This window comes from Mixophyes fleayi, chromosome 3 (assembly GCF_038048845.1).
Source record: "Mixophyes fleayi isolate aMixFle1 chromosome 3, aMixFle1.hap1, whole genome shotgun sequence".
In the NCBI taxonomy this organism is placed as follows: domain Eukaryota; kingdom Metazoa; phylum Chordata; class Amphibia; order Anura; family Limnodynastidae; genus Mixophyes; species Mixophyes fleayi.
The window spans coordinates 483,498-497,603 of NC_134404.1; the positions used below are offsets into that span (position 1 = coordinate 483,498).

Below are 14,106 nucleotides of genomic sequence, written 5' to 3' on the forward strand. Positions count from 1 at the left end.
ACATGATGGGATAGTGATCTCCATCCTTACCACGTCACTTTCTATATGATGGGATAGTGATCTCCATCCTTACTACGTCACCTTTCTACATGATGGGAAAGTGATCTCCATCCTTACCACGTCACTTTCTATATGATGGGATAGTGATCTCCATCCTTATTAGATCACCTTTCTACATGATGGGATAGTGATCTCCATCCTTACTGGGTCACATTTATATACGATGGGATAGTGATCTCCATCCTTACTAGGTCACCTTTCTACATGATGGGATAGTGATCTCCATCCTTACTAGCTCACCATTCTACATGATGCGATAGTGATCTCCATCCTTACTAGGTCACCTTTCTATATGATGGGATAGTGATCTCCATCCTTACTAGGTCACCTTTCTACATGATGGGATAGTGATCTCCATCCTTACTAGCTCACCATTCTACATGATGTGATAGTGATCTCCATCCTTACTAGGTCACCTTTCTATATGATGGGATTGTGATCTCCATCCTTACTAGGTCACCTTTCTACATGATGGGATAGTGATCTCCATCCTTACTAGGTCACCTTTCTACATGATGGGATAGTGATCTCCATCCTTACTAGGTCACCATTCTACATGACTGAAAGCGACCTCCTTGCTTACTAGGTCACCTTTCTATATGATGGGATAGTGATCTCCATCCTTACTAGGTCACCTTTCTATATGATGGGATAGTGATCTCCATCCTTACTAGGTCACCTTTCTATATGATGGGATAGTGATCTCCATCCTTACTAGGTCACCTTTCTATATGATGGGATAGTGATCTCCATCCTTACTAGGTCACCTTTCTATATGATGGGATAGTGATCTCCATCCTTACTAGGTCACCTTTCTACATGATGGGATAGCTATCTCCATCCTTACTAGGTCACCTTTCTATATGATGGGATAGTGATCTCCATCCTTACTAGGTCACCTTTCTATATGATGGGATAGTGATCTCCATCCTTACCACGTCACCATGTTGGAATAATTGGAACAACTCCTCTCGCTCCTTTTCAATCTCCACTGAGATGGTGACACGCTGCTCTGGGGCGCTGCTCTTGTTGTAATCTTCCACTTTTTGGATCATTTTGATTTGCTCATCAGCATTCCTACCCTGAGAAGAAAAATCACATCACTCAGCAACAGGTAACATGACACAATATTGTTTAAGATTACATCACATCCCATAACTAAAGAAGTTTCCAAGAGATAATACGATGTCTCATATAACATTAATCACACTGAACCATACAACATTATAGAAGAAAAGGATTCTGGTATATCTGCGCAGACTAACCGCGTGCAGCCCTCTGTTTACATACACATAATCCACATACAATGTGTAAAGAATAAAGCAAATATAACAAAGATGGAAGCAGAGCTGGCGCTCACAGTCAAAGTCTATAAGTGAAGAATTCCAACTTGCTGTATGTGTCTTCAAATTCCAATAACAAACAAAACGATAGTCTCTTTCCGATGTCCGACACTCCCCCTCACCAATGTGTAAACATGGAAAAGTGAAGGGAGAAAATCATCTCATAGGTACCATAAAATATATAATATAAAACCAGCGACTATGAAGTCCCAAAAATTCCAGTGTGATTCAAAAACTACAAAACACCAGGTGATGGGGTCTTACCCCTGTAGATATTGAACTTACAAGATATAGATCTTTGAATGACATAGATCAATGTGAGTATATGGATCCCATCATATCGATTTAGGGTACACGTCCCCTCCTTCTACACGTATATCTTTGGCAATAGATTCTCAAATAAAAAAAAGATATAGGAACTGATAGTGTATTACCTCATTATTACACCAAAGAACGGACATAGACTCGGACATCGTAAAAACACCAAAAAAATCCGGACCATCCAAATCACGAGAGACACACTGGTAAAGCTGGACTCTTACCACATCTAGGATGGAAAAGCGCCTTTAAGAAGAACACAAATCCCCCGCTCATAGGATCGGGTTGCCGGCTTGCCTCTCTCATGCGCTGTAAGATGCTGGAGCGAGTGCAGCCTGTCCGGTGTGCACGTCCGCCTGGAGGTCCGCCCCTAGCCTGTCTACGCGTTTCAATTAAAAATCTTTATCAAGGCATAAGGGTGAACACATACACGAAAGTATTTAACATCCTCTCATCCAATCCTCATAAATCTCCTTTGCATATCGTCTCCATAGTGATGTGGCACGCTGAACGGCAGTATATACAAAGTAATGTGCCGCTAATCAACTATATAAAATGCAAAACTATGCAACATCACGGACTTAGTCCCAATGTAAGAGAGAGGGTTTGGATGAATATCCATACAGAAGAATAAAATATAAATATAAAAATAAAACATCATGAACAATGAATGAAACAACCTTAATGATATAAAACAAATGGTAAGTATCTGTGATACATATATGAAATACAAAGCAAAAATGGGGAATGAGGATTACAGAAACCACTTAATCTCAAAATCCATATTAAGGCCTTTGGGTGTTAAGGTGCCCATAGAGTATATTAATCTCATTTCAGTTTTGGCTAGATCTTTTTTGGAATCTTTTTTCCTCCAATCCCCCAGATTTTTTTCAATCCACAGAAATATTTAATGGCTGTAATATCACATTGATGTTCATCTTTACAATGCATTGAAAGGGAATGTAACTCGTAACCCTTTTTGATATTTCTAACATGCTCCCACCAGCGCTCTTTCAATTTTCGTCCCGTTCGACCAATATATTGTTTCCCACAATTACATTCTGCCATGGATATGCAGTTCTTAGTATTGCATGTAATGAAATCTTCTATTTTGTAGATAAAACCTGTAGTCTTGGATCTAACCTCCAGCCTTTTGACAATATCTGGTCTGGTATTCTTGCATGCAACACAAGAGCCGCATCTAAAGAAGCCTTTTGTCTTATTTAAATTGTTTATGGGTTTAGATATCACACTTTTGACCAAAATGTCCTTAATGGTTGATGCTTTTCTATATATAACCCGAGGGCCTGTGGATAGTATGCCCTCTAGTTCAGGGTCCTTCTTTAAAATAGGCCAATATTTTCTTAAATTTTTTTCTATATCCTTATAATGGGTATTGTATTGTGTGATAAATGGTACTTCTTGTTCTATTGGATAAGTGATGTTGTCTTGACTAATTTTTGGACAGAGTAAATTTGTCCTTTCCATGTCCTGTACCCTATTAATCATCTGATCTAAATGGTTTTCTTTGTATCCTTTTTCCAGAAATTGTTCTTTCAAGGTCAAAGCTTGTTCTTTGAAAACTTCAATCTTGGTACAGTTTCGCCTCACCCTTTGAAACTGTCCAAAAGAAATGTTTTCCAACCATTTTTTATAATGGTTGCTATCAATTGGAATATATGAATTCGAATCAGTTGGTTTGTTGTAGTTTCTAGTGAGTAATTGGTTACCTTCCACATAAATGTTCAAATCCCAAAAATTGACTTCCTTCTTACTTATATCAAAGCTAAGTTGGATATTATAGACAGTTGAGTTTAATCTATTACAAAATTCCATTAGGGAAGAATCATCTCCCCTCCACACAAACAGGATGTCATCAATGTATCGATGCCAGGAAACCAGATTCGCCCCTACTGTGGGATCTGTCCACACATGATTTTCCTCCCACCACCCCATAAACATGTTGGCGTAACTAGGGGCGAATCTGGTTCCCATGGCAGTTCCCTGTAGTTGTAAGTAGAACTCCCCAGAATACCAAAAGAAATTATTCCTTAATATAAATTTTATACTCTCTAGAATAAATTCCTTTTCATTTTCTCCCATTGCAGAGATATTTAAAAAATATTTTACTGCTTATTCCCTATATTCATGGCTGATGTTAGTGTAAAGAGAACTAACATCAGCAGTAACTAATGTGTATCCTTCTTTCCATGGTATATGTTGTAATTTATTCAATATATCCATTGTATCCCTCAAATATGACTTAATGGACTCCATAAAGGTTTGTAAATGGTAATCCACATAGTGCGATAAATTGGATGTGATGAATTTAGTACCGGCCACTATCTCAAACCCCTGGGTATCATGCCGTCGGCTAAATATTTCTCTATTGTGGCGATCTTTCACCAGATTTTACTTTCCCTCTCTAAGTCCGTGATGTTGCATAGTTTTGCATTTTATATAGTTGATTAGCGGCACATTACTTTGTATATACTGCCATTCAGCGTGCCACATCACTATGGAGACAATATGCAAAGGAGATTTATGAGGATTGGATGAGAGGATGTTAAATACTTTCGTGTATGTGTTCACCCTTATGCCTTGATAAAGATTTATAATTGAAACGCGTCGGAGGGCTAGGGGCGGACCTCCAGGCGGACGTGCACACCGGACAGGCTGCACTCGCTCCAGCATCTTACAGCGCATGAGAGAGGCAAGCCGGCAACCCGATCCTATGAGCGGGGGATTTTTGTTCTTCTTAAAGGCGCTTTTCCATCCTAGATGTGGTAAGAGTCCAGCTTTACCAGTGTGTATCTCGTGACTTGGATGGTCCGGATTTTTATTGGTGTTTTTACGATGTCAGAGTCTATGTCCGTTCTTTCATACAACATTATGTCATCTCCACTAACCAATCTCTATCATATAAAAAAATTCACAAGCAATGACCCCCATCGAATGCAGTCCAAAATTGTGGTGTCAGGGAACCCCACCTGTGACTGAGAATACTTACACTTCTGCCCCACTGACGATAATGCCTTTATCGCTAATTGACCCGTATTATTTGCTATCGTATTAAGAGACATCTATTCTCTTGCTAGGACACACACCTCTGTCCACATTGCCTCTTTATTATTTCACTCACCTCTAGTTAACACTCATGAACTGTTGTCCTATTTAAATTGAATAGTTATAACAGCCTCATCCTGTAGCCAGAAACTAAAGGACACATGTCTTACAATCATCTTTCCTACCTTGACCCTCTTAAGTCTATCCTAAATGCTGCTGCCCGCCTCATTTTTCTCTCCTGCCGCTCTATATCTGCTGTCTCCCTCCAACAGTCACTACATTGGCTCCCCATACCCTACAGAATTAAATTTAAACTCCTCAGATTAACTCTGGGACAGATAGTGAAAGTGATGGTAGAAATCAGCGAGAAGAAGGCCAAGGCTTAAGAAAACAGGGCTAGCAAAGCAGGCCAAGAAGTACAGAGGGTGAAGGAACTGTAGAAGGAGCACACAAGGAAAGAGGGCCCTGCTCATGAGAGCTAACAACCTAAAGGGAAGGGGGAGACACAAATAGGGTGGTACTAACTAGGGGAGAGAGCCAGGACAAGGAAGTTAGGAGGAGGACTGATAGACTTGAATAAAGAAATGAATCTTAAGGGCACGCTTGAAGCCTTTGAGAGTAGATGCTAACCTGATGGAACGTGGAAGATCGTTCCACAGCAGGGGAGCAGCCCGGGCAAAGTCCTGAAGACGAGAGTGAGAGGAGGTGATCAGTGAAGTAGTGAGGCGGCGGTCACAGGCAGAGCGGAGGGGGTGGGTAGGAGTGTAGGTAGAGATGAGATTGGAGATGTAGGGAGGGGAAGATTGACTAAGAGCTTTAAAGTTGAGGGTGGACTACTTCACTCCCCACAGTGCACATTCACAGTTCTCCCAAATGTCCCATCACTCATGTTCACATCGTTTGAAGTACATACTGTTAGGATTTTTAACCCGTTCTCTATGCGTGTTGCTGTCATCTATCGCCCCCCTGGTCCACACCAACAATTTCTTGAACACTTCTCTGCGTGTCTCTCTTACTTCTTATCTACTGATATCCCCACCATCATCATGGGTGATTTCAACATCCCTATTTCTAATACACGTTCCAATGCTGCTTCCAAACTACTCTCTCTAACCTCCTCCCTCGGCCTCTCCCAGTGGATTGAATCCGCTACTCATCAGGATGGCCACTGTCTTCATCTTGTTTTCTCTAGACTATGCTCAGTTTCTAATTTCCTTAACATTCCTTTTCCCCTCTAGGATCATCACCTTATTAGCTACTCGCTCACTCCCAGTTATTTAAACTCCCTGGTGTCAAACTCTTCACACCCGCAGGAATACTGACTTTCAATTGATTTTCAACAGTTTTCCACCTCTCTTCAACACCTTCTCTCCCCAATTTCTACATTCACCTCCCCTGATATGGCGGTTCCTCATTTTCATCATACCCTAGTAACTGCCCTTAATTAAGTGGATCCAGCGACACTACATACTCCACATAGACTTTGTTGTCAACCGTGGCAAACTAAAGTAACATGAAATCTACAAAAACTTTCTTGTAAGGTTGAATTTCAGTGGCGTATATTTTGTACCGCTAATGATTTCATTACATATACTGGTATCTACCTCTCCTATCAAAGTGCTCTGGACACTACTAAATATCAGTATACTAAACAGCATACTTCCAATCTCTCATCTATGCTCAGGCTTCTAACCCCAAATGCCTTTTTAACACATATAAATCTCTTCATAATTCTCCCACCCCAAACCCTCCGACCACCATCAGTGCCCAGGATCTTGCTTCCTATTTCAAGGACAAGATTGATAAGATCAGACTAGAAATGATATCCTCTTCCTCGACAAGCAATCAGCTCAATTCCTTCCCAGCATCCTCCGACACCCTCTCTTCATTTGATCCCACAAATGAAGATGAAGTTTCTACTCTCTTCTTATCTTCCAACTCTACCTCCTGTCCTCTTGGTCCTATTCCCTCACAAATTGGTAGGTCCTTGTCTCTGTGCTTATTCCACCTCTGACTACAATCTGTAATCTATCTCTCTCTACTAGTATTTTTTCATCACACGTTTCCTTTCTGCAAACAACCTAATGGATTTTCTACAATCAGGCTTTTGCTTTCAACACTCCACAGAGACCGCGCCAACCAAGGTTGTCAATGATCTTATCACAGCTAATACAAAAAGGTGATTACTCTCTTCTAATTCTCCTGGATCTCTCTGCTGCATTTGCCACTGTTGACCACTCTCTCCTCATACAAACACTACAAACCCTAGGTCTTGAAGGCACTGTCCTATCCTGGTTCTCATCCTACCTATCTAATCACTCTTTCTCTGTTAATTTCTCTGTAACAACCTCCATTCCGCTTCCTTTATCAGTTGAAAAACCACAAGTTTCAGTCCTAGGTCCTCTGCTATTCTCTATCTACACCACTTCTCTAGGAAAACTAATAAGCTCCTTTGGATTTCAGTATCATCTCTATGCAGATGACATACAAATTTATCTAACCTGTCCTAAACTCTCACCATCTGTGTTGTCTCGCGTTACTGACTGTCTTTCTGCCATTTCATCTTGGATGTCCTCTCGCCAACTCAAACTCAATCTTTCAAAAGCAGAATTAATAATATTCCCACCCAACTATAGAAGCTTTCTGCCTGACATTTCTATTTCTGTTGATAACATGACCATAAATCCCACCCCACAAGCTCGCTGCCTAGGTGTAATCCATGACTCACAACTATCCTTTGTTCCCCACATCAACTCTATATTTACATCATGCTGCATACATCTAAAAAACCTTTCCAGAATACGCACATATTTCACACAAGACACTGCAAAAACCTTAATTCATGCACTCATCATCTCCCGCATCGACTATTGTCATTTCCTCCTTACTGGTCTTGCCAAATCAGGCTCGAGCCTCTACAATCTATTTTGCACGCAGCGGCAAGATTGATGTTCCTTGCAAGCCGTTCTTCCTCTGCTGAGTCACTCTGTCAGTCTCTACATTGGTTGCCTGTTTTTCAAGGAATCCAATATAAAATTCTTCTACTAACATACAAGGCCGTCAACAAAATTGCACCAACATACATCTCCTCACTTGTCTCAAAATATCTCCCAAATCGACACCTCCGTTCTGCACAAGATCTGTGTCTCTCTTCCACTCTCATCACTTCCTCCAATTCCCGGTAAAAGGACTTTTTTCGGGCTGCACCCACTTTGTGGAATTCCCTCCCTCGCGCAGTAAGACTTTCCTCTAGTCTTCAAACCTTCAAGCGTTCTCTGAAAACCCACCTCTTCAGGCAAGCTTTTGATATTCCTCAACCACCATCTTAATCTCCCTAGGTTACCCTATTACCATCCTCTACACAGCTAACACAAGACAACAACCCTCTGAACAACATAGTTGTGTGACTATCACACAGCCCACTAAATACTTTGTAACCTTTGCATTCTAGCTGGACAAATATGCACTATGATGTAGCACTTACCCTTGTGTATCAAACCATTGTCCCATAGATTGTAAGCATGCGAGCAGGACCCTCTTACCTGTCTGTCTGTATTACCCAGTATTGTTTTATTACTGTTTGTTTCCAATTGTAAGGTGCTATGGAATCTGCTGGTGCTATATAAATAAATGTTGATGATGATGATGATGATAATGCTGACCAGCACACCTCCACCCCATGTCCTGGTGCAATAATTTTTATTGGCTGAATCTTTTCCCCCTTACCTCCCAGTGAATCCACCTGTGCTGGGTTAGATCTACTTTCTGGAAGTCATCAGCTGTAACATCTGGCAGGTTCCTGTAGGATCAGAGAGAACATAAACAGGCATCATATCTCATGAATATTAACAGTAAATATTGCTGTATAAATGTATCACAAACGTAAGGTGACTGAAACCGATAACCAAAGCCCAGCGTACAGGGGTTAAAGGTACTTTTACCCAAGGAGCAATTAATTTAATGAAACAAACGTCTCACTGATTGCTGTAGATTACATCAACTATTTCACGTGAACCAGCTTTCATAAGATTGTCAATAATAATTTAGACACTGTGTACATATAAAAATATGTATGTGGGGTGAAACTACCTAGACATAACACACATCCAACTTAATTACTCACATGAAACAGGCTCCATTCACCACAAATTCCATCAATTGTTCATGAATATTACATACATCCCATATACTGGTATGCTCTCTGCTATTGCACGGACATCCCATATAGTGCCATGTAGGAGGAACGGGATTCCTCTCCTCTATCAGACAGACATCCCATATAGTGTCATGTAGGAGGAAGGCGATTCCTCTCCTCTATCAGACGGACATCCCATATAGTGTTGTGTAGGAGGAAGGGGATTCCTGTCTTCTATCAGACGGACATCCCATATAGTGCTGTGTAGGAGGAAGGGGATTCCTGTCTTCTATCAGACAGACATCCCATATAGTGCTGTGTAGGAGGAAGGGGATTCCTCTCCTCTATCAGACATACACCCCATATAGTGTTGTGTAGGAGGAAGGGGATTCCTGTCTTCTATCAGACGGACATCCCATATAGTGCTGTGTAGGAGGAAGGGGATTCCTGTCTTCTATCAGACAGACATCCCATATAGTACCGTGTAGGAGGAAGGGGATTCCTCTCCTCTATCAGGTGGACATCCCATATAGTACCGTGTAGGAGGAAGGGGATTCCTCTCCTCTATCAGACGGACATCCCATATAGTGCTGTGTAGGAGGAAGGGGATTCCTCTCCTCTGTCAGACATACATCCCATATTGAACTGTGTAGGAGGAAGGGGATTCCTCTCCTCTATCAGACCGACATCCCATATAGTGTTGTGTAGGAGGAAGGCGATTCCTTTCCTCTATCAGGTGGACATCAAATATAGTGATGTGTAGGAGGAAGGGGATTCCTCTCCTCTATCAGGTGGACATCAAATATAGTGCTGTGTAGGAGGAAGGGGATTCCTCTCCTCTATCAGACATTCATCCAATATAGTGCTGTGTAGGAGGAAGGGGATTCCTCTCCTCTATCAGACATACATCCCATATAGTGCTGTGTAGGAGGAAGGGGATTCTTCTCCTCTATCAAGTGGACATCCCATATAGTACTGTGTAGGAGGAATGGGATTCCACTCCTCTATCAAGTGGATATCCCATATAGTACCATGTAGGAGGAAGGGGATTCCTCTCCTCTATCAGACCGACATCCCATATAGTGCCGTGTAGGAGGAAGGGGATTCCTCTCCTCTATCAGACATACATCCCATATAGTGCTGTGTAGGAGGAAGGGGATTCCTCTCCTCTATCAGACGGACATCCCATATAGCGCTGTGTAGGAGGAAGCGGATTCCTCTCCTCTATCAGGTGAACATCCCATATAGTGCCGTGTAGGAGGAAGAGGATTCCTCTCCTCTATCAGACATACATCCCATATAGTGCTGTGTAGGAGGAAGGGGATTCCTGTCCTCTATCAGACCGACATCCCATATAGTGTTGTGTAGGAGGAAGGGGATTCCTCTCCTCTATCAAGTGGACATCCCATATAGTGCCGTGTAGGAGGAAGGGGATTCCTCTCCTCTATCAGACATACATCCCATATAGTGCTGTGTAGGAGGAAGGGGATTCCTCTCCTCTATCAGATGGACATCCCATATAGTGTCATGTAGGAGGAACGGGATTCCTCTCCTCTATCAGCGGACATCCCATACAGCGCTGTGTAGGAGGAAGAGGATTCCTCTCCTCTATCAGACATACATCCCATATAGTGCTGTGTAGGAGGAAGGGGATTCCTCTCCTCTATCAGGTGGAAATCCCATATAGTGCCGTGTAGGAAGGGAATTCCTCTCCTCTATCAGACATACATCCCATATAGTGCTATGTAGGAGGAAGGGGATTCCTCTCCTCTATCAGGTGGACATCCCATATAGTGCTGTGTAGGAGGAAGGGGATTTCTCTCCTCTATCGGGTGGACATCCCATATAGTGCTGTGTAGGAGGAAGGGGATTCCTCTCCTCTATCAGGTGGACATCCCATATAGTGCTGTGTAGGAGGAAGGGGATTCCTCTCCTCTATCAGACATACATCCCATATAGTGCCGTGTAGGAGGAAGGGGATTCCTCTCCTCTATCAGATGGACATCCCATATAGTGCTGTGTAGGAGGAACGGGATTCCTCTCCTCTGTCAGACATATATCCCATATAGTGCTGTGTAGGAAGGGGATTCCTCTCCTCTATCAGACATACATCCCATATAGTGCTGTGTAGGAGGAAGGGGATTCCTCTCCTCTATCAGATGGACATCCCATATAGTACCGTGTAGGAGGAAGGGGATTCCTCTCCTCTATCAGGTGGACATCCCATATAGTGCCGTGTAGGAGGAAGGGGATTCCTCTCCTCTATCAGACATACATCCCATATAGTGCCGTGTAGGAGGAAGGGGATTCCTCTCCTCTATCAGGTGGACATCCCATATAGTGCTGTGTAGGAGGAAGGGGATTCCTCTCCTCTATCAGACATTCCATAAAGTGATGGGTAGAAGGAAGGGGATTCCTCTCCTCTATCAGGTGGACATCCCATATAGTGCCGTGTAGGAGGAAGGGGATTCCTCTCCGCCATCAGACTCTTACTGTTTACAAGAATGGTAGTTTTGTTGCTTCTAAGATCAAAACTAAATGCTAATATTGAATGCTGAAGGAATTTCCATTAAGTGTGCTCTGCAAGATCCGAAAGTTATTTGAGGTATATTGAACTTTTCAGTTATCATAAAAACTATAACCAACAAACCAAAAATGAAATCACAAATCAGTACATGTTATTGATCCATTTGTGCACCAAATCTCTCTTTTCTCCTTATTGAGGCGGGTGGCCTATGTATATATCTATGTATATATTTCCAAAGCTTTACCAGCTCTGTTTTTTTAAAACATTATTTTTTATTAGAATTAGGTCTTTTGATTGTCTGGCAATGAGCGTCTGGGGGAATTTTTCTCATCAGGACCTGGCTATACATGGATTGGAGGAACTGTGGCTGGATCACATAGAAATAATTTATTGTATAAATTTATTTCAATTAGCGGCGCAGAGCACTAATGTATATCATTGCAAATGTATTGATTTGGCAGTATGTCTTGTTGGAGGAAATTTGTTTCTGTAAAAAAGGAAATCCCATGCTAATTAAGTCTTTTCATCTTAGAGTGATCAGTACATCTTTAAAGCCTAAATACACAGCAGGGGTCATTACCTTTTTATCTTGTCCTGTTAAAAATATAGGGGAACTATCTAAATAATGCAACAGAAAGTAATTTGGGAAATCACAGATTGATGTAAATTTTGTTCAGTTTAAATTGTATTAAATACAAGTTTAGAGAATATTGCATCCTCATACCAAACATTGAATGTAATATCTTACACTTTATGGTACGAGGTAAGGGCTAGGCATGGGGTACGGAAAAACCGACAACACTTACCATGACGTCTGGAGTCCGGCTGCCTGGTTCCACGACGAGGATCCATCACGACTTTTGCACTTCACGACTTCAAACAATTGCGAACACAGAAGACGCCGCTGCATTGGATGACATCACTGACCTCGCAGACGCTGTTACCGCTGCTCTTAAGGGGGTAATGTAAGTATGGGGCATGTGCAATGTACTTTACAAACGGCAACTAAACCATTTCTATTTTCAATGATGATGATATCGAACCTGCAGTCAAGGTCATCTGCAAGACAACGTCACTGATTTCAGCTGCTAAAAAGCTGTATTATTTTTAGAGGTCTATATTCAGTCCCTATTCCCAGAACCTGTGCCTTGACAGAACAAGTCCAGTTCCCACATTACTAATACTACTGTGACAGGATGGTCTTCCTATACCACCATGTCATGGTGCAGGGGACCGACTGGGTTTGCCTTGCCACAGTTCTTCCTTTCTTTATCCCAATAGTGCCCCTCTAAATGCAGGAGGGGCTCTGCTGCCACCACAAGGCTCCGTCACCTGCACCTAGAACCGCAGCCTTCTGGGTAACTCTCGCTGCTAGTGTACCCCCTTGCTGGTACTCTGACCTCTTCCTTCAGATCAGGGTGATGTGGATGGTTCCCTCTGGCCTATCACACTGGCCAGAGCTGCGGGTAGCAGGCAAAGCGGTGGTACTGGATGCTGGGTCCAGACCTCAGAACAGCCAAATAACAGATTAGAATGGTCTAGTCTTCAGGTCACAGAAATTACAGCAGGCAGGTAGGCATCAAAGCAGGATCCTTAAGTAATGATGTTTATTGGCTCAAGAGGTCCTAAAAAGGACCGTTTAACACGAGTTAGTGGGGCTAGTATCTTGAGGAGCTCAGATTGAATAATATAATACATGATCGACCAGGGCTCTTTTTATACAGTTTCTGACACACATGTTGGCAGGGGGTAACCCAGCCCCCTGATCCTAGCTGGCACCACAAAGTCTGAGATATTACATCTGATGTTTACCCTCAGGATGTAATATTCTCTAGACTTGGAGATAACACAATTTAAACTTAACAAAATTTACATCAATCTGTGATTTCCAAAATCACTTTATGTTCCATTAGTCAGACAGGTTCTTAGACACAGGATAAAAATCTACACAGAATAGAAAGGTAACGGCCCCCTGCTGTGCATTCAGACTAAAAATATATGTTGGTCATTTTGAGGCGAAAAGATTTAATTAGCATGGGATTTCTTTTCTTACAAAACATTTACACTCCCAGCGTCGAGACTTAGCCCTTTCTGGTGAGCCATGCCAGTTACTAGCCAGCGCCACAACACCCATACATTAAATACTTATACCCTTTAATACATCTTTAATCCCTTAGTGCTGATGTTTGACCCATTTGGCACAGCAACATCAGGAATTAACCCATTCGATGCTGCAGTAGTCATCTTGATCATGTGGGAGGTGAAGGGGACCCAGCCACAACTACTATCCTAACTCATTCTATTTTTCTCCATCATTACTGCCATCAGTACTTTCTTAAGGTTGGTTATTCAGGAAAACACCAGTGACAGATTGCATGCAGTATTAACTGGCGCTTGCCTTTGTGGGGGGTTAATGGAGCAAACACCCGCTCGTAGGCGGGGTTGGATATGGGGTAATTATAACCAAATGGTTCCATATCCATACCCACTTATATGTTTTCACTAGGGTTAAGAAATGCTACTAAAAGCATGATTAATATACATGAAATTACTGAGGTGTAAATATGTCTGTTCTCGGCCCTCTACTCTTTTCGCTCTATACTTCCTACCTTGGTGCTCTCATCTCCTCCTTCGGTCTTCAGTATCACCTTTATGCT

The 14,106-nt window shown here is 42.1% G+C and overlaps 1 protein-coding gene across 4 annotated transcripts in view; it reads right to left on the reverse strand.

The window, feature by feature from the left end:
• KHK (ketohexokinase) overlaps positions 1-14,106 on the reverse strand; it is a 108,690-nt gene that overhangs the window by 38,830 nt on the left and 55,754 nt on the right. For all 4 annotated transcript variants that reach the window (XM_075200459.1, XM_075200458.1, XM_075200457.1 and 1 more), the window contains 2 exons: positions 8,514-8,586; positions 996-1,142 (listed from right to left, as the gene is read on the reverse strand). In XM_075200459.1, coding sequence (XP_075056560.1) covers positions 996-1,142; positions 8,514-8,586 — 220 coding nt within the window. The remainder of the gene's footprint in view (positions 1-995; positions 1,143-8,513; positions 8,587-14,106) is intronic.